General features: G+C 33.1%; 1 protein-coding gene across 1 annotated transcript; it reads left to right on the forward strand.

The window, feature by feature from the left end:
* LOC145164378 (putative protein phosphatase 2C 12) lies at positions 1 to 27,155 on the forward strand. Its single transcript, XM_079083103.1, has 9 exons — positions 1 to 342; positions 25,120 to 25,176; positions 25,474 to 25,662; positions 25,871 to 25,911; positions 25,982 to 26,100; positions 26,194 to 26,359; positions 26,445 to 26,508; positions 26,622 to 26,729; positions 27,036 to 27,155. The coding sequence occupies exons 1-9, from the start codon at positions 1 to 3 to the stop codon at positions 27,153 to 27,155; spliced, it is 1,206 nt and encodes a 401-aa protein (XP_078939229.1).
* The last annotated feature ends 476 nt before the right edge of the window (positions 27,156 to 27,631 follow it).

The following is a 27,631-nucleotide window of genomic DNA, read 5'->3' on the forward strand; positions in this document are numbered from 1 at the left end:
ATGGTTGATGTTATTAATGATGTTATGTGGGAGTCGAGAGCAAATTATACCAACCTCGATGAAGGAACCTCAAATATAGGGGGTAGCGGTGTGGATGATGATTTTGTACAGTTGTTAGAGGCAGTCGAAACCAAGTTATATCCTGGTTGTACGTTTTCTTTCCTTGATTTTTTAGCAAAGCTGATGCATATCAAGGTCAACAAAAAATGGACTGATATTTCATCTGATCAACTCCTTGAGCTGTTGCAGTCATCATTTCCACAAGACAACAAGGTTCCCCGTTCATATTATCTAGCCAAAAAGAAACTAAAGAAGATAGGTTTGGGGTATGAGTCAATACATGTATGCAAAAACGATTTTTTTCTCTTCTAGCAGGAATACAAGTCATTGCAAATTTGTTCCGTTTGTAAAGAGAGTCGGTAGATTGATAAAAACACCAAGGGTAAGAAGGTGCTCATAAGGTGTTACGGTACTTTCTAGTGACCCCTGGACTACGATGTTTTTATTGTTCAAGGTACACTTCCAAAAATATGATATGACATAGTACCGAGAGATCAGAAGATAGTGTGATGCATCATACCATTGATGGAGAGTCTTTGCAAAAATTTGATGTAGATTACTCTGACTTCTCGAGTGAACCTCGCAACGTACGCATAGGGCTGGTAGCTGATGGCTTTAAGCCATTTGGTAACATGTGTAATCCGCATAGTATGTGGGCGGTCATACTCACCACATACAATCTGCCACCATGGCTTTGTATGAAAGACTCATCATTCATGTTGGTGGAAGAACTTAAGTTTTTGTGGCACTCAGGCATACGCATTATAGACGCAGCGATAAACACATTCTTCATGATGAAAGCTATGTTGTTATGGACAATAAACGACTTTCCAGCTTGTAGTAGTTTATCGAATTGGAGCGGACAAGGGTATATAGCATGCCCGACTTGCAATGAAGACACTTCCTCGTAGCGTGCATTAAATAAAGTCATTTATGTCGGTCATTTTCGGTTCTTATATGTTGATTATCCATTAAGGATGAGTTTGAAATTTAACGGGCAACCCGAGATAAGACCCGCTCCGAGACACTTTACTGATGAAGATATACAAGAACATCATAGATGTGATGCATGTCGAGAAAAATGTGGGTGAGAGTATTTTGGGTACTTCTATGATGAATGATAAGAGTAAAGACACATCAAATGCACGTGAGGACTTGAGAAATATAAATATCTGGCCTAATCAATGGTTGCAAAAAAAAAGGTAACAAGTTCACTAGACCACATGCAAGCTACTCATTCAAGAAACCTCACCGCAAAATCTTTTGTCAATTTATAAGAGATGTTAAAATGCCAGATGGTTTTGGATCCAACATCAGTAAGAAAGTGGTAGATAATGATACTAACATTATTGGGTTAAAATCTCATGACTATCACATTCTTATGCAACGTTTGACACTGATTGGAGTTAGAGCGTTATTGGACAAAGAAACTTCTACACCAATTGTAGATATTTGTACGTTTTTCAAGCAAATTTGCTCTAGAACACTAAAGGTGGACGATATGAGGAAAGCAAAAGAACACATTATTAGAATCTTGTGCAAGTTAGAGTTGATTTATCCTAAAACATTTTTGACATTATGATTCATTTAGTTTTGAATTTACCTGATGAAGTGATTGTAGGAGGCCCAATATTGTTGGATTTGGTGTCTAAGCCCATAACAATAATTGGTATGTACTTGATTTGATAGTAGCATGATCCTTTTTAGTTTCCTTCACTTTAGCAACTTGACAGGATGACTTTTGGAGAGAGAGGTTGATACATGATTTATTAATGTATGATGAGAATACTATATTAATTAGAAATCATGTTATTTAATTAGTATTTAATCAGAAATAAATTTGGAATTATTTTTAGGATGAAAGGAACAGGGGTTGTTTTGCAAATCACTGATAGTTGTGAAACTGGGCTACTGGACTCCTTAGAGAGGAGTGGACGAAAATTATAGGGAGGCCCTATAAGTTTTCATCCAAGGCTCCTTAATGAGGGTCCATGGTTTGCTTAATCCTTAAGCAGGATATTAGGGTTTCTTCCAGCTAACCCTAGCAGCCCTCAGCTATATAAAGACCCCACCTCTTGGAGTTTCGGCCTACACTTGCCTCTAACGCTAGTAGAGCCGATTTCTAAGAGTATTCCCTCCTTTCTACGCTCATCCTCTTGCAAAGAGTGTTTGTAAGCCATTAGAGGTGTCACACTTGAGGCACTTGATTCTCAAGAGTCAAAGATATTTAAAGGTGTTCTTGTTATTACTACATAAGAAGTAAGGTAAACATCTAAACCCTTTCATTATGCAAATTTCGAATTAGGTACTAGATCTAGGGTTTTTTCTTTGGTTTTCAAGTTTGCATGTTCAACAAGTGAAAAACCTAGATCCAAAGAAATTAGGGTAGCATGAACACATAGGTTTGTTGTTATGCTCAAAACTCATCAGTGGTATCAAAGCCTAGGATGTTTTTCAGTTGAATTAGATGCATATGTGAATTGTCCAAAGGAGGAGGGTACAAATTCATCAATCTGTTCATAGAACTCTACGAGTTGGTCCAACTCGACGAGTTCACTGCCCATAACTCGACGAGTTGAATCGTCAGATTCCTATTTTTCGATTTTCATAGCTTGATATGATTTGGATAATTACCTTCATTCGTTTTTATTGCTTACAATTGAATTTTCTGAAAAGGTAATGGTATATCCTTATCAAAATAAATGCTTTGGTCAAATTTTTAGATAAAGACAAAATTAATTTATTAATTTAATTATTTAAAATTTGATCTAGTATTTTTGAATAGTTTTAAAAATACACCCTATTGTTTTACAATTTAAAATTTTAATTAAATAGTTTAATATTGAAATCTTAAATTTAAGAACCCTAGTATTTTAAAAGTTTAAAATACACCCTTATGTTTGTTGGATTAGGTGTCTAAGCCCATAACTATAATTGGTATGTACTTGATTTGATGGTAGCATGGTCTTTTTGGGTTGCCTTCACGCTGACAACTAGATAGGATGACTATTGGAGAGAGAGGCTGATTTTATTATTAAGAATAATAAATTGATGCATAAATATGATTTATTAATATATTATAAGAATAATATATTAATTAGAAAGCATATTGTTAATAAATATTTAATCAGAAATTAATTTGGAATTAATTTTGGGATTAAAGGAACGGACTGAAAGTGTAGGGACTGTTTTGTAATTATTTGATAGTTCAGACTTTGGGCCATTGGATCACCCTTATTGGGGAGGGCCGAAAATCCCTAGAAGGTTCTAGGTATTTTCGTCCAATCCCTAAGGTAAGGGAGTCCATGGACTTGCTTAGGCCCCAAGCTAACGAATTAGGGTTTCCACCCTGAAACCCTAGCTAGCCTCAAATATAAATATAGCCCTTAACATTCAGCCACAACTTGTGAAACCATAGAAGGAGCCGATTTTTGGATCAAGTCACTTACTTTACTCTCTCTCTCATATTCACCCTCTTTCCCTAGTGTGTTTGTGAGCCATTAGAGGTACTACGCTTGTGGTACTTGTTCTTAAAAGCAAGAATCCTCAAGTTTTTGTTGTTATTACTATATAGCAACAAAGGTATGTAATCTAATCTTTCATATGTTGATTTTCGATTTATTAGATGCATATTAGGGTTTTCTTTTTGTGTTCAATAGCTGTATGTCTAATAGAGAAAACATAGATCCAATCAAGGGTTGCATGCACACATAGGATTGTTTGTATAAAACCCTTCAGTGGTATCAGAGCTTTTGGTTGTTGTTTTCAATTAGATTTGATACAATAGTTTGAACTTGACAAAGTAGGTTTTATAGCAAATAAACCCTAGGGCTTGGATTTTCGAAATTAGGGTTTCACAACCCTAGTTTCGAAATTTGTTTAGGGTTTCCTGAACCCTTTCCTTTGGCCCCATATTTTCGATTTTAGGGTTGGTTAACCCTAGGGTTTTCGAAAATATCTTCTTTCCCAAATTTAGATTTCAAAATTCTAGGGATTTAGATAATATTATCTTTGGTAATTCTCTTATTAATTGTTTAAGTGGATCATTAAAGATTTTGAAATATCCCTTTCCCAAATTTTCGAAATCTAGGGGATAAATGGATTGGGTTAAATTATTTTAATGGATAATCCTATGAGATTTAAAAATTTAAATTAATTGTTTGATTTTGAATAATTATTAAATCAATGTTTTTGATATTTAAGATTTTCAATTAAAAGGTATTAATTTCGAAAATTTTAAATTGAATTAAAAACCCTAGTATTTTGAAATGTTTAAAATACATCCTTATACTATATATAATTAAAAGTTTAATACTATCTATGTATAAGAAAAGTTAGTCTTACCGTTAGTAGGCCCCATTCATGAAGCTGGTCTATAAGGGTGTTTAAGGAAGCAACCTATAAAATGACCGCCATTGGGTATCCATTCTTACCCACCGCACTCTTGACTAGTGGAGGGTTGTTAGCCGAACAGGTAGGATAAGACATTAATCCTCATTAATAAGTATAATGATAAATATAAAGTAACTAAATGTTTTTATAAATTCTAAATCTTAGTTACTTTAGGAAAATGTGAATTTGATGCTAATCCATGAAATTGCACATTGCACTTTGCCAAGTCGTTAGTGGAGCGTGTGTGGTTAACCAACATACTAACTTGGACTAACAAAGAGTGGCAATGGGTAGCTCGTAAATTGTCATAGATCAATGGAGCGTGTGTGGTTAACCGACACATTGATTGGGTGGTAAATGACATCGAGAGTACCAAGCTAATTTGCAGGGTTATTCACACCTTGCGGGTACTACCAATACGAGGGTTCTGATAATTTGAAATTATAAACTTTCATGAAACGATCCTTACTAGGTCTCTCTATAATCGCTTGGTGTATACAAGTAATGTATAATTAAGATTGGTAAGACCTTTGACTGAGCAACCCTGCCCTAAATTCACAACCAAACAAGGAACAGGAAATGAGGCGGGATTACTCACTCTAAGTTTACAAATCTTAATTATAAATAACCCTTATGTATACACTAAGTCATCATAGCTTACCTATTAGGGTTTCAAATTTTATACGAATGTTGTGATTTAATTTGAACGAGAGAGTAATCATAATTATAGATAATTATCGGGGTTTGGAAGCGTACCAAAAAATAGCAGGGTTCTTTGATGCCTTCCCATGTATTGGGGGCAAACTCCTCCTGCTCCCCCGTCGTTCTTCTCTGTTGGACAGTCCCTATTGTAATGTCCTATTTCACCACAAAGGTGACATATGAGAATGGTTCCAACGTTGGTAGTTGAAGTGATGAACTCAACCGGAGTTCTACAGATGCGGGCGGTATGCCCCTTTATGTTGCATCTATTGCAATGCAGCTCTCGGCAAACTCCATGATGATGGTAGTTGCACTTGCTGCAGTGTGGGAGGTTTCCTAAGTACGGCGTGGTCGGTGCTAGAATAACAGGGCTGATGGGGGTATTGACTGCCCCAGTTCGTTGCCCTCTGTTAGGTTCGTGAGTTGAACAACTCCCTTTCTTGTTTTCGAACTTTCATTTCAGGATATTAGGCTTAAGGTTCAAAGTGTCCTTACAAATAGGTACTCGTTGCTGTACTTGGCCATCACCACGATCGGAGTTACCGATAGCATTACTACTAGCATTTGCATTGTTAGCATTAAAGTGTGCCATGACAGCTGCTACAACTGCTGTGACCGCAGCTTGAAACGTAGCCGCATCTATTTGAAGGATTGGTATTTTGCCGGTGGGTTGGCTATATTCCTTCGGAGGCATGATTCTGTTTCATGATAAGAAAATGAGTTTGTGAGCGACTATCGTTGTCTCTAGATGTATTCTAACCATTTATATCTATGTATAAATCTTTCATTTTCTTATATTGTTCTTAATGATTCGACCTGCATCCCTATGATGCGAACTAAGTTATGAACCGAGTATCATCCGAACTAAGTTACCTTCGTTTCGTGGATATCGTTTTCCAATTTTCGAAAATATTCGAAAACAATTTATAATGGTGTCTACATAAAATAGACTTATGAATTTGAGAAGTAATCACTATCAATTAAGATTTCGTGATCTGATTTATTGATATTAGCCGTGACAGGAAAAGAGGATAAGCTCAAAACCTAATGTGAGTAATGAAATCACTAACTCACTAGGTTGAATCGATTTACTAGTTATTACTTAGATGAAAAGGTGCTCAAACACTTCACATGAATCACACGTGGTTTTCTTTTGTTCTCTATTCTATTCTGGGTGGTAATGATTTGTTTCCTCCTGGGATCTATAGGGTGTCCTTCTCCTCTGTAGGTATATTGAATTCCCGAGCTGTCTTACTTCTGATTCTGACACTGATCCCCATTACTTCGTAATGAAGATTTTTAATCTCGGAAGTTCATGCGAATCTCTCATTGATGTCCTTAATAGGGTAAGGGCACTAAATGATTTATATAGTTTATTTACTTATCATCTGTTTCTTTCTTGGAATTCTCCTAATGAAATTCTGTTGGATCCTCCTTGACTCTTCTATTGATTGATGGAGTGACTACATTTATCTAAGGGGTTTATACGAGAATGGGAATGTCTAAAGAATCTATGAGAAAATTTAAATTTTTATGAAGGTGATTCTTTCTGGTCCTTCTATAATCACATGGTGTGTACCGATTATATATAATCCAGATCAAATAGGCCTTCGAATAAGTAATCCTACTCTAAAACCACATCCAAACAAGGAAAAGGAAGTAGAGTGAAAATCACATATTCTAAGGTGTGTACCGATTATATATAATCCAGATCAAATAGGCCTTCAAATAAGTAATCCTACTCTAAAACCACATCCAATCAAGGAAAAGGAAGTAGAGTGAAAATCACATATTCTAAGTCTATAAAATCTCGGCTATATATAACCTTAACGTATCCACTTTGTAATTATAGACTTATCAGAAAAGATCTTTTTAATCATTTCCCCAAAGTTATTTATGGTATCTAAAATACCTCCATGGTATTTTAATTATAAGTTTGATTCTTGGACTTCTAGATATAAGAACTTGACAAGTTTTCAGTTTTCTTGTTATGGCATCCTAAAATACCCCCATAGTATTTTAATCTTTATGTTTGGTTCTAGAATTCTTCTGGTACTTAGGTAAGTTTTAGACCTGTTGCAACACTACAATCACTCCCCAAACACATGTTGGTCATATCTCGAATGAATATAGTTGATCAGGCTATATTGATCCCATATATGATTACGTCACTGTCTAGGTTTAACTGTAATGTCTAACATCCAAATACTTTTGTTTTGTTCTTCTTGTGATACTCATTCTAGTATATATATTCTGCATGTACTTATACTTTTATAAAATATTGTTATATTTTTAAAGTATAACTCTTGGCCAGAGTGTTTTTATCCCAATGGGTTTATAGTTGTATATCTTTTATGACTGATATATACTGAGTTCACTATAAACACTGCTCTGATACCAATCTGTCACACCCCCAAACCAGAACGGCGGAAACGTTCGGGGGCGGAGGACTTCAGGTAAGTATCACAACACATGCAATATAGTAATCAAAGTACAAACAACCATTGCATTAATATGTATAAGTTTTACATAAGTGTTTAAACATTACATATTCAAACACCAAAGTAGGTACAGTAGAAGACAAGAGTCGTGGTACGGTACTAGGTAGTCTTCTCAAAAGCTTCGGGAGTGTACCTGTCGACTGGATTCCTGAGAATACAAGTTATTTGGAAAGAGTAGATCAACATTTAAGCTGGTGAGTTCATAAGTATTTTAGTTCTGTTAAGTATACCCTAAGTTCTTTGGATAAGTTCACTGGTTCCTCCAGAAAATCCTATATTTCCTGAGGTGATAGATTGATAACCTCAATAGTTTCCCTCTGTAATTACTTAGTTTATACTAATTATATATAACCTAATATCGAACGGACAGTTAATTGGGTGTATCTGCCCTAAGCCCACAGCCAAACAAGGAACCGGAAGTAAGGCGGAAGTCACACATTTCACTGTCAATCGGATATCACTTATGTATAACTATGATGTAGAAACTAAGGAATTATAGAATTAACCACTAAAGGTCCTTTGTGTTATACTACATTAAAGAGATTTAATGACTAAGTTCCATTTGATAAGTAGTTTAATTCCATAAACCGTTTCATTTGTAAAAGTGGTTTAATCCCATAAACCGTTTCATTTGTAAAAGTGGTTTAATTCCATAAACCGTTTCATTTGTAAAAGTGGTTTAATCCCATAAACCGTTTCATTTGTAAAAGTGGTTTAATTCCATAAACCGTTTCATTTGTAAAAGTGGTTTAATCCCATAAACCGTTTCCTTTGTAAAAGTGGTTTAATCCCATAAACCGTTTCCTTTGTAAAAGTATTTGTTAGTTATATATGTTCTACAGTAAAACATTAGTATTAATCCTGGAAAATATTATATTATCCATAATACTGCCTTGTGGTTTTAAATGTTCAAAACCAGAAGTACAAGTATATTTACGAAACTTGATTTCATGATACATAGTTTTTACTGTAAGTAAAAACTAACAGAAGGTATATTTGGTCAGGATGTAATTATCTTTTCTTACTGTTTTAAGAGAAGTATAATACTTAGTAATTTACTCGTTGTTTTATCCATGTGAGTTCTATTAACCATACTAATATGACAGATATGCCTGCCGCGACGTTTTTCAGGCGTCGGAAATGATATGATATTTGACACCCTAGGCCTGCCCGCCAAACTGTAGCGAACAGTAAAGGTGCGGGATTGTCAGTCCCATATATATTTATACACAAATTCACGCTCTCCCTACAAGAGATTCTGGTTAATAAGTCAGGACTTAAAGTCGTACTTAGATAAGTACACCATGAAGAGTCTCACAAATTTATTGTTTTAACGAGATTTACGATGTATTATTACCCCGTGATTGCTAACCCTGGTACTCTGTGTCGTACCTTTGTTAATGCAAACCCGGTATGATGTATTATTACCCCGTGATTGCTAACCCTGGTACTCTGTATAGTACCTTTGTTAATGCAAACCCAGTATGATGTATTATTATCCCGTGTTTGCTAACCCTGGTACTCTGTATAGTACCTTTGTTAATGCAAACCCGGTGTGATGTATTATTACTTCTTTAATATGTTGTTCATATATTAAAGGTATTATACATATCCTGGTATAGTTAAATGGATTTTGGTAATTTCCTTGGAAAGTATACAATCGTGAATCATACTTGTATATTTAGTTTTGAATCATAAATTATACCTATTATAATTTATATGTTCTATCTGATTAGCATGATTTCTCATGGATGAACACCTTTGCTCAGCATGATACAAAGGTAATGATACCGAAAGGAGTAACCTTTTATACTCATATATGTATAATATATATATATATATATATATATATATATATATATATATATATATATATATATATAATTAAGAAGGAAACGACCTTCGGACAAATAACACAACCTGAATTCCACATCCAAACAAGGAAAAGGAAATAAGATAATTCATTAGTCCTAAGTCCTTCAAATCTTATTTATATATTTATACATATATAAACATGATTTTGGCATTTATAATTTGAAATAGTTTATAAAACATTTTTCAAAGAATTTAACGGAGTTTACATGACTTTAAAGATTTAACATGGCTTTAAGTCATTTTGGAAATATTTGGTAATCCTTAAAAACATATGGAAAGCCTTTGTGTGATTATTATCACATACAATTATTACCACAATTTTAAATTGTGTTCAACTTGTATTCCCCCCTAAAAAGCATATAAAACCATTTAAAAAGGTATATTATAGAGGTATGAACTCAGTTTGATGAGTGGTGATTCGGGCAGCGTTTCGTTTCTATTGATGATCTTTCTCGAGGAAAACCGCGAGTTTTTGAGTAAAAACCGGCTTTATGCGGGCAGCACTTCGACTGGAAAGAGGTTATCTTCTCGAGAATTCCGGGGCTCCGGGGCTTGCTTCGGGTGTTAGACACGATACCGGGGGCCTTGGGTGTCACACCCCGCTAAAGCGGAAATACGGGGCGTGGCAGTACAAAGGGTCTCATAGCAAAATTTAAAAGACAACACCAACCATAGTAGTAAAAATCATTACAAATTTACAATGAGTTTGAACAACTTTTTAAAAGAGATTACAATGTATTTAAAAGTCAACACATGCAAATGCTCCTACAAGTGTTGTGTCTCTACGTGCTTCTTACTAGATGATTCCTGAAAAAGCATGTAAAACGAGCGTCAACTACAATAATAGTTGGTGAGTACTCACATATTTAAAAATAATATTGGTTTCATAAATCGAAATAAAAATTTTGATAAAAGTTTCCACGAATAAAAATATATTGCCAAAATAAGTAAATAAGTTTGCATAAACAAAGTTCGTTGTCATCATGAGAGATAAAGTATGTTGCTCAAATGAGATGCAATGTTCATATTCTCATGAGAAATAAAGTTCGTTACTAAAACGAGTAAACAAGTTTCATTGCTAAAATGAGTATATAAGTTTCGTTGATAAAATGAGTATACAAGTTTCGTTACTAAAATACGATATAAGATTCGTATATGCATCAAGTTTCCATTCATGAGTTCACAACCCAAGCCTAATGACCGTTCTTGCCCCCATTCCATCATGTCCATGGTTCCCATGATGTCAGTTCATGGAAATATGCACTCGCGGTTCCGGGCGAGTGGGGGCTGTCGACCCCAAATAACGCTATCCATAAGACCATCGGCTCGAATATGAGTTAATAGGTTGTATCGGTTCTCCGGGGACTTAATCGTACAAGTTCATAACACTAAATTCATAGTACAAGTTCATAATACAAGATTCATACAACAAAGTTCATATCATATAGTTCATAGCACAAGTTCATAAAATAATGTTCATAGAAATTGTAGCATGCTTTCCACCCCAAAACATTAAAAAGGTAAAATATGGGCTATGAATACTCACAATATGCAAAATATAGCAACCAAGTTTATACGAGTCAAATAAATACAATGAACATAGATAGTTTAAGACATGCTTTCCCACCCCCAAAACATTTAAAAGAAACCGAAAATAGGGGAGTCGTGAATACTCACAATACATTGAGATGATGCTATTAGTGCCTTGAACTACGTTCCACGTGTACCACTCCCGATTTCTACAATAATGGTATTCGCTAGTGAGTCTCTAATCAAAATCTAACACTAGTATACTTACTACTACAATAGAATTATGCCAATATTGTGTCAAAATTTAATATTGATAAGTTACAAACATTTTTCTGTGGAAGTTAAGTTTCAAAGAATCAATTGTTATATAACAATTTAAGTGGAAAATTTCCATTATTGAAATGTTAATATTTAACATTTTAGAGGTGTTCCAATGATTAAATATTCAAAACGAAATCAATTTAGTTCTAAACTTTCCCAAACTTTGTATTTTATTTTTAATTGAAGTCAAAGACCTTAAGATAAATTTTCTTGAATTTTTGATTTGTCTAACTATTTTTCACCATTTAATTCCATGAATAATCATAAAATCATGGAAAAATAGTAAGTTATCATGAAAAATTCTTGTAATTTTTGTGTACTATTTTACAGTGTACATAATCTAGGAAAAATATTAATATGTGTTTTCAAAAAGTTTAACACAATTTTTCTGATTTTTGTACATTTAAGTGTATTAAATCTTGGGAAAATAGAAAAAACTAGCATACGGAAGATAAAAATCATCAAAAATTTTATGTATCATCCTAACATATTTTAAGAGTTTCTGGTAAATTTTCATGAATTTTGGATGAGTAAAACTATTGTTCCTGTTTTTAGTCCATTATAAACACAAAAATTCAAGAAAAATAGATATACATTTTCAAAAATTCCCAAAATATTTTTCGGAGTCTTAAGTATAAGGTACAAGCTGCGAAAAATAAGAAATAATATTTTCACATTTCCTAAAGTGGTTTTATGATTTATAGAGCTAAATAAAAAGAAACCTAAAAACCATACTAAACAGTAACAAAAATCGATGAAACTTCATGGGAGATGTTTATTAACTTAAAGGGTCATCCACAAATATTTCCTGAATTTATTTACAAGTTTAAGTATTTTATATGCTTTAACACTCTATTTTATTATTATTTTCATGTAAAAATAAAGAAAATATATATTGAGCTGAAAATTTCCAGAATGCAACTTCAAACAATTTAATAACAATGAAAAATTGTTTTCTTATTTTTGATGTCGAAAAACATGCCTAAAGGCTCAAACAATTATAGAGAAAACTTGATTCTTGTGATTTTGGTAAAAATTATTGATGTTACTTTGAGAATTTTTGCAACATGTTCCAAAGGCTTTTGAATCAAGATATTTTTATACCGCTTAATACATGATGTTAAGTGCTCAAATTAATGTTTCCTTGATTTTTAATGATGAATAAGATCTTTCAACATGCAATACAAAACTAGTATTCACAAAAAGGTGCTGATTGAGCAACAGTTTTGTAAAAATTGCTAAAAATCGAAATATTTGAATTTTCCAGTGAGGTCAGATGGGTTTGAAAGCTAACTAAAAATATTATATTTCAGAAAAAGAATCCCGAATTTTGCTTAAGAAATGAGTGAGATATGACAGCTTAAAGTCAGGTAAAGAAATCTGGCAGATTGCATGCATGGTGATTGGTTAGAAAAATGAGTTTTCATCATTTCTTTGAGTAAATCTTTTGAAATATTTTAAAAGATATCATGATAAACTTATATTCTAGTCATGTTTCCAGAGATCAAAAGATTAAAACTTATCAAAATGTATACATTCATTTATGAACAAAATTTTGTTTCTCAAAAACTCTTAACTTGAGTTTGATGTTTTAATCCTTAAAATCGATTTTTGCACTAAGATCATGAACATGCAACCTTGTTTATCATACATTAATGATGTTAAAACACATCCATGATGTTCTAAAAACCATTTTAACAAAAAGAAAACAAGTTTGAAGAAGATGAAGAAGTAGAAGTCGGTTTTTGAAGTAAAATGCACATGCATGGCTTAAATCATTGTTGTGGATCTTCAAGAGATGTATGTTCTTTACCTTAAATTTATTTTTGGCTTGAAAAACCCTTATGAATCTCCATAATTTCGTGGTTAAGAGGCTGTGGTTGTGGTGTTTGGAGAAAAAAAATTAGAGAGAAGGTAGAGAGAGTTTTCTAGAGAGAGAAAGAAGAGAGATGTGTGTGTGTTGGAGAATGAGAGTGAGAGAGAGAGATATGGGAAGAAAGGGGTCCGAAATTTTGAGTATAATAACCCTTTCTCATTCATTTTGTTTTATAAAATTTAAGTTATTTTATAAAATATCTAAATTTTATATAAAATGTGCACTAAAATCAAGTTTTTATTCATGAAACCTTGATTTTTGACTTATAAATTAAGGATGAATGTTAATGACTTAAATTTTTATTTTCCTTGATTATATTTCCCTGAATTTAATTATTTTAAGATAATATTATAAGTTTCATAACTATTTTTATAGAATTCTTGATGTTAAACTTTATAAAATTTAAGTTTTAGGGTTTTTAGGGTTTTTGAGAGTTTGTAAAAATTTGGATATCAAAATAAATAGAATATTTGAGACTTTAAATTATCTTATGGTATTATAACTCTTTTATAGTTATAAATAATATATGTAATTTATTTTTATCAGTTTATTGGCATTCTATGTAGTGATTCCGAGATTCAAGCGAAATTGAGGAATCAAGTATACTAGTCCTAGTCTTTAACTTTGACTAAAGTTTCTATGAGACTTTGACCTAATTTCTACTTCTAAGTCAAGTGCATGATGTGTGTATATGATTCATGAAAAGGTGTTCGAGTCAAAGAGTGACCCGAATATGGATAGCCTCTACAGTTAAGTAGTTGTAGAATTCACATATCAATGTGAAATCTAAGTACATTATCCATTGTTTCTAGTTGCTTCCAAGTTTCTAGTAGGTTATAACTGAGCTTCTGGTCACTAAGTCCAATATGTGTCGTGCCTATATGTGCAACTAAGTTTATTCAAATCTAGAACCGACTCGAATTTTGACGGTGGTCACATTCTCCCCCGGTTGAAAGAATTTCGCCCCGAAATTCAATTCGTGACGTATTCTGTTAGAACTCAGTCGAATAGAATTATATAGTTGGAGAGGTGGTGACTTGCAATGTTCTTTGATTATTTCGGGTTTATTTCCTCAAGGGAAAAGCCCAATTCTTTAGCTATAGTCAAATTAATGTTTCCTTAATTCGAGTTCTACAATTTAGATTGCGAGAAATTAGGATCATGGAAATCATGATCCAAACATGGCGACCTAGTCGAAAAAGATCATCTAGTTAGATATTATCTGAATTAAGAGAGCTATAAGTTTTGCTGAAGCACTAACTGCAGTGAGCGTTAAATCCGCATTGATCCTTAAGTCGCGTTCTAAATTAGCACTAAGTGTAAATTCGCCGCCTAATAAAGAAGAGATTAGGAACAATTTGTTCACTTCCGGGTTGGCTACTACATCTGGAAAGGATATATTTTGAAATAAGAAGGGGTAGCACGAATGAAAGAGAAGCGATTGAGGGTAAGTTCCTAAAAATACGTACTAAGGGTAGGCAACGAAGTTTTGGTACATCTCAAATGTAAAGGCTAATTAAGTGTCGTCGACAAAATAAATTACGAATGATTGAGCATCTCCGAGGCTATAATTACTACTACGGTTACTCTTACAATAATAAAACCTTATTCGAAAAATAAATATATTTAGAGAGTCATTTTTGCAAATCGAGGCGATGAAAGTTTATGAGAAATTAAATCACATTGTGTAGATAGCATTTTAAGTGCTTAGAAGTGATAAAAATCTCACTGTTATCAAAATGTGTGTTTAGAAATGATAATTAATCTCACTATTATGAAAATGTGTAATAATTTCAAGATAGTGAAGATACATATGTGGCGATCCAACAAAGTAGTAAAATAATATAGAGATTAATTAAGGTTAAAGGTTTAAGTCGTCATTAAAGGAATTTGTATAGAAATATTTGTATTAAACTTTTGAGAAATTATCCAATTGTCTAAGTCAGGACAAATTCAAGTTTACGAGGAGTCAGAATACTTATGAAAACAAGTTTGAGAGTTTAGGAACTCACTGAAAACTGCAAAGTAAAATACTATTTTAAGAAAGGTGTAAAAATGTTAATCTTTGAAAATAGTGCATTCATAGTTTAGTGTTTCTACAAAAACAATTATTTAGAGAATAGATAATCGTAAAATTCAAAACTTTTGATGTATTTAAAGAAAAGAAGAAACATAAGGAAATATATCCTTCACATATATGTTCCGGATATAGAAAAATTATAAGCATAAGAGTATTCATCTTGTGTATTAATTATAAGGAAAAATACAATGAAACTTACATTTTAAATCAAATTTCCGAATTTGGAATGAAAGAGCAAATGCAAATAAGGATTACTTGTTTACTGTAGATTTCAAAATAAAAACAAGATGTATATGATAAAAGGCGTAATTGAATATATTAAAGTTGACTAAATAAAAATTATTCCTCACGGCTATACATGTATTAATCGCTCAAAACGAAAGGATAGACTTCTAGTATGTATGTGTACAAACATGATACCAGGAGAAGCAAAATAGACATAAACAAAGTTAGACAATGTATTATGTTACTATTATGGGTGTGCGAGATCTAAAATCATAAGGAGAGCAAGAAATCAAGTGTGGGGGAAAGAAAAAGGAAGGTAGCGGCGGCAATGATTGTTATTGTTAAAATTATAAGAACAATACATATAGGTAGATTTAAAATCAGGTTGAGATATATTTCAAACTTAAATATTTGATGTATGTTGATGATTAAATAGACATGTGGGAGTTTTAAGGTGTTTCCTAAATATTTATGAGTTATCTATTAAGTTAAACTCCATTTGTGAATAAGAAGAAACACTAAAACTTGTAATTGAAAAATCTGACAACTTTGACCTTTTAGACTGAAGTTCAACCGTAGTTAAAACGGATAAGGTAAAGAATCAATATATTTAGAAGAGTAATTATACATTGTTGAGAGTGAATCACTAGAAATTTAACATTGAACAATATGTTTTGCAATGTAGTAAACATCTAGAAACTTTATAGATTATATAAATAATTTGTAATAAAATATACAAATATGGTAAGTTTTAAGATGTAGGCATTAGTGATGTCTTGTAAAAAAATTCTGAAGTGAAAGGTTGTAAAAATACCATGTTGGGTTTCAAGAAAACACATTTAAGTAAAGTACAATGCCTAAATGAGAAAGTGGCCAAAAAAGCCAAAACAAAACTGGTTCGAAAGATCCGATGAAACTTATTCATATAATATGAACTTCAATGTCGTATGTTTAAGTTTTCTAGCATAGCGTTTAAACACTTTTATAAAAGAAAATGTTTCTATGTTTTTCGAAAACGTGTCAAAATGGTAAGCAAGGTTGAAAATGGTTTATATGCCCTTAAAAGCACATCTATCCATTGAAATGGATTTGAAATAGCAATGTTAAAACCAATATTGGTTAAATTGAGTTTTGAAGAAAGGTGTTAAGTTAAAGCAAGTTGTCAAAAGATTTTTAGCGAGAATATGGATTACACTGTTAGGAAATGTCTACTAAGTTGAATGAAGTGGTTATAAAATATTTTATTGATGATAAATAAAACCGATGAAACAAAATAACTTTTCGATGGAAGATTAAGAAATAAGGAATAAGTATGTTAGTGTAGCTGATTGTACCTAAATACTAAGGCGAGTACAAGGCGAGTATAAGGCGAGTATAAGGCGAGTACCGATGTCTTTTTCCCCAAGATAAAGGACAAGAAGAATTGTTTGAAAAACGTTTTATGGCGTCAATGCAGTTTACGACCTTTTATAGAGGTCAAAGGGATATCCTATGTTAAGTTTTAACCTGAAGGTGGAAACAACCTAAAGCTAAATCGTAGCGTAGTAATAAGGTCTCACGTATTAGTAGCAATAGGTTAAACCTTTGTGTCTCCTTGTGAGTCGAATCCGGAATGCCCGCCAATGGTATCCAAGTGATTACTTAGTGGTGACTCATCTACATCCTTACGCGATGTTCCAATTATCATTCGTGTCGGTATCGAAACGCTTTTTCCTAGTTGTAACTCTAGTACGAAGACGATGAAGTGGTATCGAGGAATAATTGATATAGGTTTCGACTTAAGATTATTAGTAGTGTGTATCTAGCTGCTAACCTTACATCTAAAGTCAAAATCTACCGAGGAATACTCATTCTCAGTACTAAGTGCATTGCTCCTAGAGTGGCAAGTGATATAACCTAAGTGGTTAACCTAGCACTTGATAAGGGATAAGAATATTTCTGAATAAAGGCATTGTTATAAAAGTGCACTTAGTTTCTAAGTGTACCTAGATGAATGCCTATAATATGCAATGCCCGTACGCACACCAAAAAAATTTTGTTTTTCAAAAGTTTAAGTTGAAAATTGTTTTGAACATAATTCTACTATAACCGTTTCAAGCCTCGCATTAAGTTTCCTTAATTAAGCATAGTTGGCCAGGCTATACTTAGTTCAAGTCCAATAATGCGTACTCGAATTAGTTATACTAGTAGTATGTTCGGTATTTTAAAAACATTTTGAAAATTTTTGGCTATAGTTGTGGTTCTCCAAAGGAAAACCGGTATTCTCTATAACCTTCGGCTCTGATACCATTTCCTGTCACACCCCGCTAAAGCGGAAATACGGGGCGTGGCAGTACAAAGGGTCTCATAGCAAAAGTTAAAAGACAACACCAACCATAGTAGTAAAAATCATTACAAATTTACAATTAGTTTGAACAACTTTTTAAAAGAGATTACAATGTATTTAAAAGTCAACACATGCAAATGCTCCTACAAGTGTTGTGTCTCTACGTGCCTCTTACTAGATGATTCCTGAAAAAGCATGTAAAACGAGCGTCAACTACAAAAATAGTTGGTGAGTACTCACATATTTAAAAATAATATTGGTTTCATAAATCGAAATAAAAATTTTGATAAAAGTTTCCACGAATGATGGAAAAATAGTAAATCTTGAATTTTTGATTTGTCTAACTATTTTTCACCATTTAATTCGATGAATAATCATAAAATGATGGAAAAATAGTAAATTATCATGAAAATTTCTTGTAATTTTTGTGTAACTATTTTACAGTGTACATAATCTAGGAAAAATATTAATATGTGTTTTCAAAAAGTTTAACACAATTTTTCTGATTTTTGTACATTTAAGTGTATTAAATCTTGGGAAAATAGAAGCAAAATAGCATACAGAAGATAAAAATCATCAAAAATTTTATGTATTATCCTAACATATTTTAAGAGTTTCTGGTAAATTTTCATGAATTTTGGATGAGTAAAACTATTTTTCCTGTTTTTAGTCCATTATAAACACAAAAATTCAAGAAAAATAGATATACATTTTCAAAAATTCCCAAAATATTTTTCGAAGTCTTAAGTATAAGGTACAAGCTACGAAAAATAAGAAATAATATTTTCACATTTCCTAAAGTGGTTTTATGATTTATTAGAGCTAAATAAAAAGAAAATTAAAAACCATACTAAACAGTAACAAAAATCGATGAAACTTCATGGGAGATGTTTATTAACTTAAAGGGTCATCCACAAATATTTCCAGAATTTATTTACAAGTTTAAGTATTTTATATGCTTTAACACTCTATTTTATTATTATTTTCATGTAAAAATAAAGAAAATATATATTGAGCTGAAAATTTCCAGAATGCAACTTCAAACAATTTAATAACAATGAAAAATTGTTTTCTTATTTTTGATGTCGAAAAACATGCCTAAAGGCTCAAACAATTATAGAGAAAACTTGATTCTTGTGATTTTGGTAAAAATTATTGATGTTACTTTGAGAATTTTTGCAACATGTTCCAAAGGCTTTTGAATCAAGATATTTTTATACCTCTGAATACATGATGTTAAGTGCTCAAATTAATTTTTCCTTATTTTTAATGATGAATAAGATCTTTGAACATGCAATACAAAACTAGTATTCACAAAAAGGTGCTGATTGAGCAACAGTTTTGTAAAAATTGCTAAAAATCGAAATATTTGAATTTTCCAGTGAGGTTAGATGAGTTTGAAAGCTAACTCAAAACATTATATTTCAGAAAAAGAATCCCGAATTTTTCTTAAGAAATGAGTGAGATATGACAGTTTAAAGTCAGGTAAAGAAATCTGGCAGATTGCATGCATGGTGATTGGTTAGAAAAATGAGTTTTCATCATTTCTTTGAGTAAATCTTTTGAAATATTTTAAAAGATATCATGATAAACTTATATTCTAGTCATGTTTCCAGAGATCAAAAGATTAAAACTTATCAAAATGTATACATTCATTTATGAACAAAATTTTGTTTCTCAAAAACTCTTAACTTGAGTTTGATGTTTTAATCCTTAAAATCGATTTTTGCACTAAGATCATGAACATGCAACCTTGTTTATCATACATGCATGGTGTTAAAACACTTCCATGATGTTCTAAAAACCATTTTAACAAAAAGAAAACAAGTTTGAAGAATATGAAGAAGTAGAAGTCGGTTTTTGAAGTAAAATGCACATGCATGGCTTAAATCATTGTTGTGGATCTTCAAGAGATGTATGTTCTTTACCTTAAATTTATTTGTGGCTTGAAAAACCCTTATGAATCTCCATAATTTCGTGGTTAAGAGGCTGTGGTTGTGGTGTTTGGAGAAAAAAAATTAGAGAGAAGGTAGAGAGAGTTTTCTAGAGAGAGAAAGAAGAGAGATGTGTGTGTGTTGGAGAATGAGAGTGAGAGAGAGAGATATGGGAAGAAAGGGGTCCGAAATTTTGAGTATAATAACCCTTTCTCATTCATTTTGTTTTATAAAATTTAAGTTATTTTATAAAATATCTAAATTTTATATAAAATGTGCACTAAAATCAAGTTTTTATTCATGAAACCTTGATTTTTGACTTATAAATTAAGGATGAATGTTAATGACTTAAATTTTTATTTTCCTTGATTATATTTCCCTGAATTTAATTGTTTTAAGATAATATTATAAGTTTCATAACTATTTTTATAGAATTCTTGATGTTAAACTTTATAAAATTTAAGTTTTAGGGTTTTTAGGGTTTTTGAGAGTTTGTAAAAATTTGGATATCAAAATAAATAGAATATTTGAGACTTTAAATTATCTTATGGTATTATAACTCTTTTATAGTTATAAATAATGTTTGTAATTTATTTTTATCGGTTTATTGGCATTCTATGTAGTGATTCCGAGATTCAAACGAAATTGAGGAATCAAGTATACTAGTCCTAGTCTTCAACTTTGACTTAAGTTTCTATGAGACTTTGACCTAATTTCTACTTCTAGGTCAAGTGCATGATGTGTGTATATGATTCATGAAAAGGTGTTCGAGTCAAAGAGTGACCCGAATATGGATAGCCTCTACAGTTAAGAAGTTGTAGAATTCACATATCAATGTGAAATCTAAGTACATTATCCATTGTTTCTAGTTGCTTCCAAGTTTCTAGTAGGTTATAACTGAGCTTCTAGTCACTAAGTCCAATATGTGTCGTGCCTATATGTGCAACTAAGTTTATTCAAATCTAGAACCGACTCGAATTTTGACGGTTGTCACATTGGGGGATTGTGAGAAAGTCTAGGGGGTGAAAAGGTGAAAAAGGGTGAAAAATGGGGTGAAAAACCTCTCAAATCCGAGAAGTCTCGCACCCTTTATATAGGGGTGCGAGGGTTCGGCCGAGGGGTGACTCATCGGATAGGTGGCGAGGGCGAGGAGTCAGCAAGACACACGTTATCAGCAGCGAAGGCCACGGGGGCGAAGTCTAAGGCGGTTGCGAAGCTCGGACCCGGTGCGAGGCGCGTGTTGGCTTCTAAGTGGACCGAACTTCGGTCCAATGGGACGGGAGCATGACGACTTCGGACCAATCAACAGGTGACACGCGAGCCTGCTTTCCAATCAGAAGACGCCACGTGGAGGCTGTATGCGAGGGTGACGTGTCCGAAGGCCACCTATGCGAAATTGCCCGGTTTTCAAGATTTTCTTGATTTTTGTGCCAAAAACTTGCGAAAATCATACCTTTCGCATACGAGCTCCGTTTTTGGCGTTCTTTATATGCACGCGTAGGTAAAATTATACTCTACGACTTTCGTTTAGACTTCGTCGGCTGATTTTGACTTTATTTTTAATATTATTTTTCTTAACAGACCGGGACAGGAAATCCGTTAAAAATTCATAACTTCTTCATCCGACGTCCGTTTTCGTCTGTCTTTTTACCGTTGTGCTACTTTTGACGAGACCTTCGATTCTCGTTTAAGTTGCATCGGCTAAATATCGATCGATTTATATTTCGAATTTTTAGCTGTCTACTGGTAAACCGAAACTTAGAAAAATCATAACTTCCTCATACGAAGTCGGATTTTTACGTTCTTTTTATGAACGTTCTCGGTTTAACATATTCTACAACTTTCATTTAGATTGTTAAGGCTAAAACGCCTTTTATCGAAAATTCACTTTTTACACTGAACAGTGTTTTGCCGGTTTGTCGTGGATTTTCGATTGGTCATAACTTCTTCGTTATAACTCGGATTTCAGTGTTCTTTATATTTTTTTGAAACCTTGTTACAATCTCTACCACTTTGTTCATCCCAATTACGATTATTGATCAATTTATTTTTGAACAAAATTTGACTGGTGTCACACTGATAGGCGCAATTGAACCTTGTTGGACATGGTTCGTTCCATGATGAGTCGAGCTTCGCTACCAATCTCATTCTGGGGGTATGCCTTAGAGACTTCCATCCATATCCTTAATTTGTTCCCAACTAAGAAGGTTGCCAAAACACCTCACGAGATGTGGATAGGGAAGGTTCCCTCGTTGGTACATATTAAGGTTTGGGGTTGTGAAGCTTTCATAAGACGAGAGACTCACAACAAGCTTGAACCTCAAAGTGAGCAGTGTATTTTCATCGGTTACCCACAGAAATCCTTCAGATATATCTTCTACAGACCTAGTGACAACGTGGTCTTCGTAGCAAGGAAGGAGTTTTCTGTGAGAGGGAACTCATATGCCAAGGAGAAAGTGGGAGGACAATTGACCTTGAAGTAATTTAACAATCAAGTGGTGAAGGATCCTCAAACACTAGCGATCAACCTGAGGAACAAATTCATGTTGAACCGGTTGACGAGTCATTACCTCTTAGACATTCTAGTAGAGTTAGCGATCCACCTGTATTATATGGTTTCCATATAACTGCAGAAGGTGATACGTTTATCAGTGATAGTGCACTGATAAATTTGGATGAACCTAATAACTACAAGGAAGCCATGACTGTCCCTGAGTCGGCCAAGTGGAAAGAGGCAATGGACATCGAGATCCAGTCCATGTATGACAATCAAGTTTGGAACTTGGTTGACAATGTACCAGGTCGAAAGACAGTTGGGTGTAAATGGATCATCAAGAAGAAGACCGACATGTATGACAATCCAAGCTACAAAATATTTGAAGGTAGGTAAATGACGATTTACCAATTTCCACCATGAAAAACGAAATTTAACATTAGGTTTTAAATGAATTGAAACTCCTAGATCTTTTGAGATTCATTGAACTATTCAATGGCATGTTTAAATCTCGATTGTTCCCTTCAAGTTTGTGACTGGGATGCCGAGGATCACAAACAAGGAGTGAATAACCATGCAAATTAACTTGGTACACTTAATGTTACAACCACCTAATCTATGTGCCGGTTAACCACACATGCTCCATTGATCTATGATTAACATCAAGCTACCCTTTGCCACACATTGTCAGTCCCAAATTAGTGTACCGGTTAACAACACACTCTCCACTAACGACTTAACAAGGTGCAAAGTGCAATTTCATGGGTTAGCACCAAATTCGCATTTTCCTAAGTAACTAAGATTGAGAATTTATAAGAGTTTAGTTACTTAGTATTTATCATTATACTTTTAATGAAGGGAAAATTAATTTCTTGTCCTACACGTTTGGCTAACGACCCTCCACCAGTCAAGGAAGCGGTGGGTGAGAGTGGACACCCATTAAACTGCCATTTTATAGGCAGTAACCTTATACCCCCCTTATAGACCTGTTTCGTGAATGAGGCCTACTAACGGTAAAACTGACTTTGTTCTTATATATATATATATATATATATATATATATATATATATATATATATATATATATATATATAAATACTAAACCTATAATATTATAATAGTATAAGGGTTGAATTTAAAACTTTTAAAATTCCAAGGGTTTAATTTGGAATTAAAGTATTCATGGGGGGAAACTTTACAATGTCGAAAACTTGAGGCAAGTTTTGAACAATTCAAAAACTTTTGGTTTCCATAACTTATGAGTTTAAAGTAGTTTAATGAAAAAACTCTTCAAGTTCCATAACTTGAGGACAAGTTATGGAAGACTTTAAAAACATTTAAAAATGAGACTCTTCATTTTCATAACTTATGGAAATTTGATGAGTTTTAAAATTCATAAATGAGACTTTTCATATAACTTGAGGACAAGTTACAAAAACTCATGTTATAAACAACTTTTTGATCAATTTGAATCGAAAACCAGTTATCACATAATTTTTTTATTAATCTAAACTAACTCATAAGAACAAGATAATTTATATCATCAATCTTCAAGAAATTAGCATAAACATATAAACTAATACAAATCTTGAAATTATGACAATTATCTTTTAATTTTGGATGAGAATAAGCATTACCATAACATCAAAATCAAATTTTATAAACAAAAAAACTTTATGGTAATGATTCTAATCCAAAACGGGCCAAAAAACTCAAATATATGCTGTCAGGGGCTCCAACTCGCCGAGTGCAACAACCAACTCGACGAGTTGGATGAGTTTACACATGGACTCGTCGAGTCCCTCAATGGAGTCATCGAGTCCCCTGTCCAAACAGCAAAAGATTTGATTTTTTCAGCTTATTTCAGCAAGTAGCATCAAATATAATTTGAAAACAACCCATGACTTTGATACCACTGTTGGGTTTTCCATACTATAACATCCTATGGTGCACATACAACCCTAAATACCTTTAATCTATGTTTTCACTAATTATACATGCAATGATGTTTCCAAGGTGTTAAGCCTATAACTAGCATACAATTGTCATATACCATACAAGATACTAGTTAGGGTAACATACCTATCATGTAGCTTGAAGTCTTGATGCATTGGCCTTAAGAGCTTAGCCCCAATAGTGTGGAAGCCTCAAATGAAGTCACAACACATCATGAACAAAGGTGGCTCTTGAGAGAGAATCTCCATGCACCAAAAACACCTCCATGAACTCCAAGTACAAGTCTAGGCGTTTTTGGCTATGAATGGACATATTTATATGTAGGATTCCAAGGGTCATGGGTATAACCCAAATCCATACCCATGGGTGTTATGATCCATAGTTCATGTGGCCCAACTCTTTATGTATCCATACATAAACTTGGTCCAACATGGATCATAAGCCCAACACATAAATATAACTAATTACCATAATTAGTCCCCATAGATTTAATTAGTCTCCTTTGATCACTAAATTAATTCCAAATTCATTCTTGATCAATACTAATTAAAACATATGATTTCATATTAATATATTATAACTTATAATATATTAATAAATCACATATAACCTTCTCTCAAGAGTCCATCCTAACAAAGTGTCCTGATGATATGCAACCCAAATGGACCATGCTACTCTCGGGTCGAGTACATACCAATAATAGTTATGGGATTAGACATCTAATACAACAATTATATCATCATGCTTTCCCATTTGTGGGTGACATTAAATTCTATGAAATAATATAAAGACGTCCTTCCTGTATGTTGTTTGATTTTTAATGAGTACCATTATGATTGCACTGCAGATGGGAATGTGCATCTCCGTTTTCAATTCTCTTGGGAAGCATTTCCTACTTTGGAAGGTGGTTATTGCCTTATATTCATCTCTCTTCTTTTACCATATCTATACAAACAAATCATATTTGATTTAAACCTTTTCATTTAGCTTTCATATAATATGGTTAAATGCAAAAATAACAACATGCTTTCATGAAATGGTTATACAAAAGATATGCAAAAAAAGCTCACCCTTTTTATATTTTGATGTAGCCAGCGAGTTATTGGGACAGTTAATGGAGTTTTAGTATCTGGCATCATAATTTCCTTTTCTTCTCTTGTGGTAATTTTAATAATTTTTTTGGTAAATCCATGGTAACGAGAATGGTGATCATCACACGATCCCGTTATCTGTGTTGTTGAAGCGTGAATTGGCGAGTGAGAAGACTGACAGATCGGAGATTACTACTGGTCAAGCTAATCAGTCCAAGAAAGGGGAGGACTTCACGCTACTCAAAAGTGATTGCCAACGAGTTTTAGGAGATGGTGTCGCCACCTATTCTGTTTTTGGGGTTTGTTATGCTCTTCTATCCAATTTGCATTGCATGAATAGTTGATTAGCTGCATGCTTTCTTTGCACACGATGGTGGATTTTTCATTTGAATATGGCAGAAAAAAATAGATGGATAAGTAGTTGAGTTTTTTTTTGTTCTAAACATCTGTTTATCCCCTTACATTTCTCTTCAGTTATAGTTGTCTTACCAAACTTGAACTTTGCAGATAGTTGATGGGCATAATGGGTCTTCAGAAGCTATATATATATATATATATATATATATATATATATATATATATATATATATATATATATATATATATATATATATATACTAAGGACAACCTATTAAACAATGTCTTGAAATCTATTCCTACAGACCTTAACCGAGATGAATGGATTGCAGTGTTGCCCAGGGCTTTGGTGGCAGGATTTGTGAAAATACATAAAGATTTCCTTTTTGCTGTTTCGGTGATTTTATATTGAATGCATGTAGTAGCACAAAGTTATAAGCAACTAGTTGGGTTGATTCCTTCCTTATGGATTGTTACGAATTCAATTCAATCATCAGGAACAACTTTGAAATTTGTGATTGTTGAAGAATCAGTTATGACTGTAGCTTCTGTTGGTGATTCACGTTGCATACTTGAGTCTGCAGAAGGAGGCTTATATTATCTATCAGCAGATCAAAGACTTGAATGCAGTGAAGAAGAGTAAGTTATCAGATCTTATATTATGCTTTTTTTGAGTCCTATTTCAGTATCTGATAATTTTATATTTTTTTATTTATTTTTGTAGGAGAGAGCGTGTCACTGCTAGTGGTGGTGAAGTTGGTCGGCTTAATGCCGGTGGTGGTGCACATGTATGATGTGGCTCTTGTACTCACATAACATATTTAATGTTATTGAAAAATGGGTTTATTTAGTTTTTATATTTAAAGAAAAATATAACTTATTTAAACTTATTTTTTAGTAGATTGGTCCTTTGAGATGTTGGCGTGGTGGCTTGTGTTTGTCAAGATCAATTGGAGATCTGGATGTTGGGAAATTCATTGTTCATGTTCCTTATGTTAAACAAGTGAAGGTCAGTTGTATTTTTGAAGGAATGGAATCCATCAAGAGAATTGGAATCCGAGGGAATTGGAATTGGAATCGGAATCTGAAGGAATCATAACATGTCACGTGTTGTGTTGGCAGAAATACAAATGAAATTCAATAACAAAAACTAAATAGCTTTGAAAGTTTCACTTTTAAATAAATTTTCTATTTTTATTTATTTCCATGTATTTATAATAAGGGTATTTTAGTCTTTTTAGTAAACAAAGGAAGAATGAGATTGACTTCTTTTTTTTATTCTTCTCTACTGATACCACAAAAACTTGTAAATTAGTGTTTGATGTGGATTTTGGAGAAAAGGTGGTGGGGTGATGGTTATTGTGTGTTTACAGATAATGCATATGACACAACTGATAAGTGGCTTCTGAAAGAGAATCTGTCAATAAGTGGTTGAGTTTATGTAAGGTCCAAATATGGATCTTTACCAGTAGTTAAGCAACAATCAATCACAGAATAAGAATAAGATGAAAAGAAATCAAGCTTGCACACAATTATATTGAGAAAATCGTCTGGTACAACTCGATAGGACTCTATGGCATCAACAACCACTAAAAGACTAACACCTCCTCTATATATACAAGACACGACCATAAACTGGGTTTGCGACCGTAAACAGAGTTTACGGTCGTAAACGTGTTTACGGCCGTAAACAGAGTTTACGGTCGTAAACACACAAAAAGTTCAACAATCAACAAACAACCCATAAACACTATAACAGACTCATTCTGAACACAAAACAATGAAAGCCTAGACAAAACCATTTCCAGGGTCCTTCAATCTCCCCCTTGGTTTGGTTCTAGCTTAGACTCAATCCTTGTCGACCACCAGAACATCCGACGTTCCCATCGCTCCATTCCACATCTTATTTTC

Source organism: Lactuca virosa, chromosome 3, assembly GCF_052849685.1.
Source record: "Lactuca virosa cultivar CGN04683 chromosome 3, Lactuca_virosa_CGN04683_v6, whole genome shotgun sequence".
In the NCBI taxonomy this organism is placed as follows: Eukaryota; Viridiplantae; Streptophyta; class Magnoliopsida; order Asterales; family Asteraceae; genus Lactuca; species Lactuca virosa.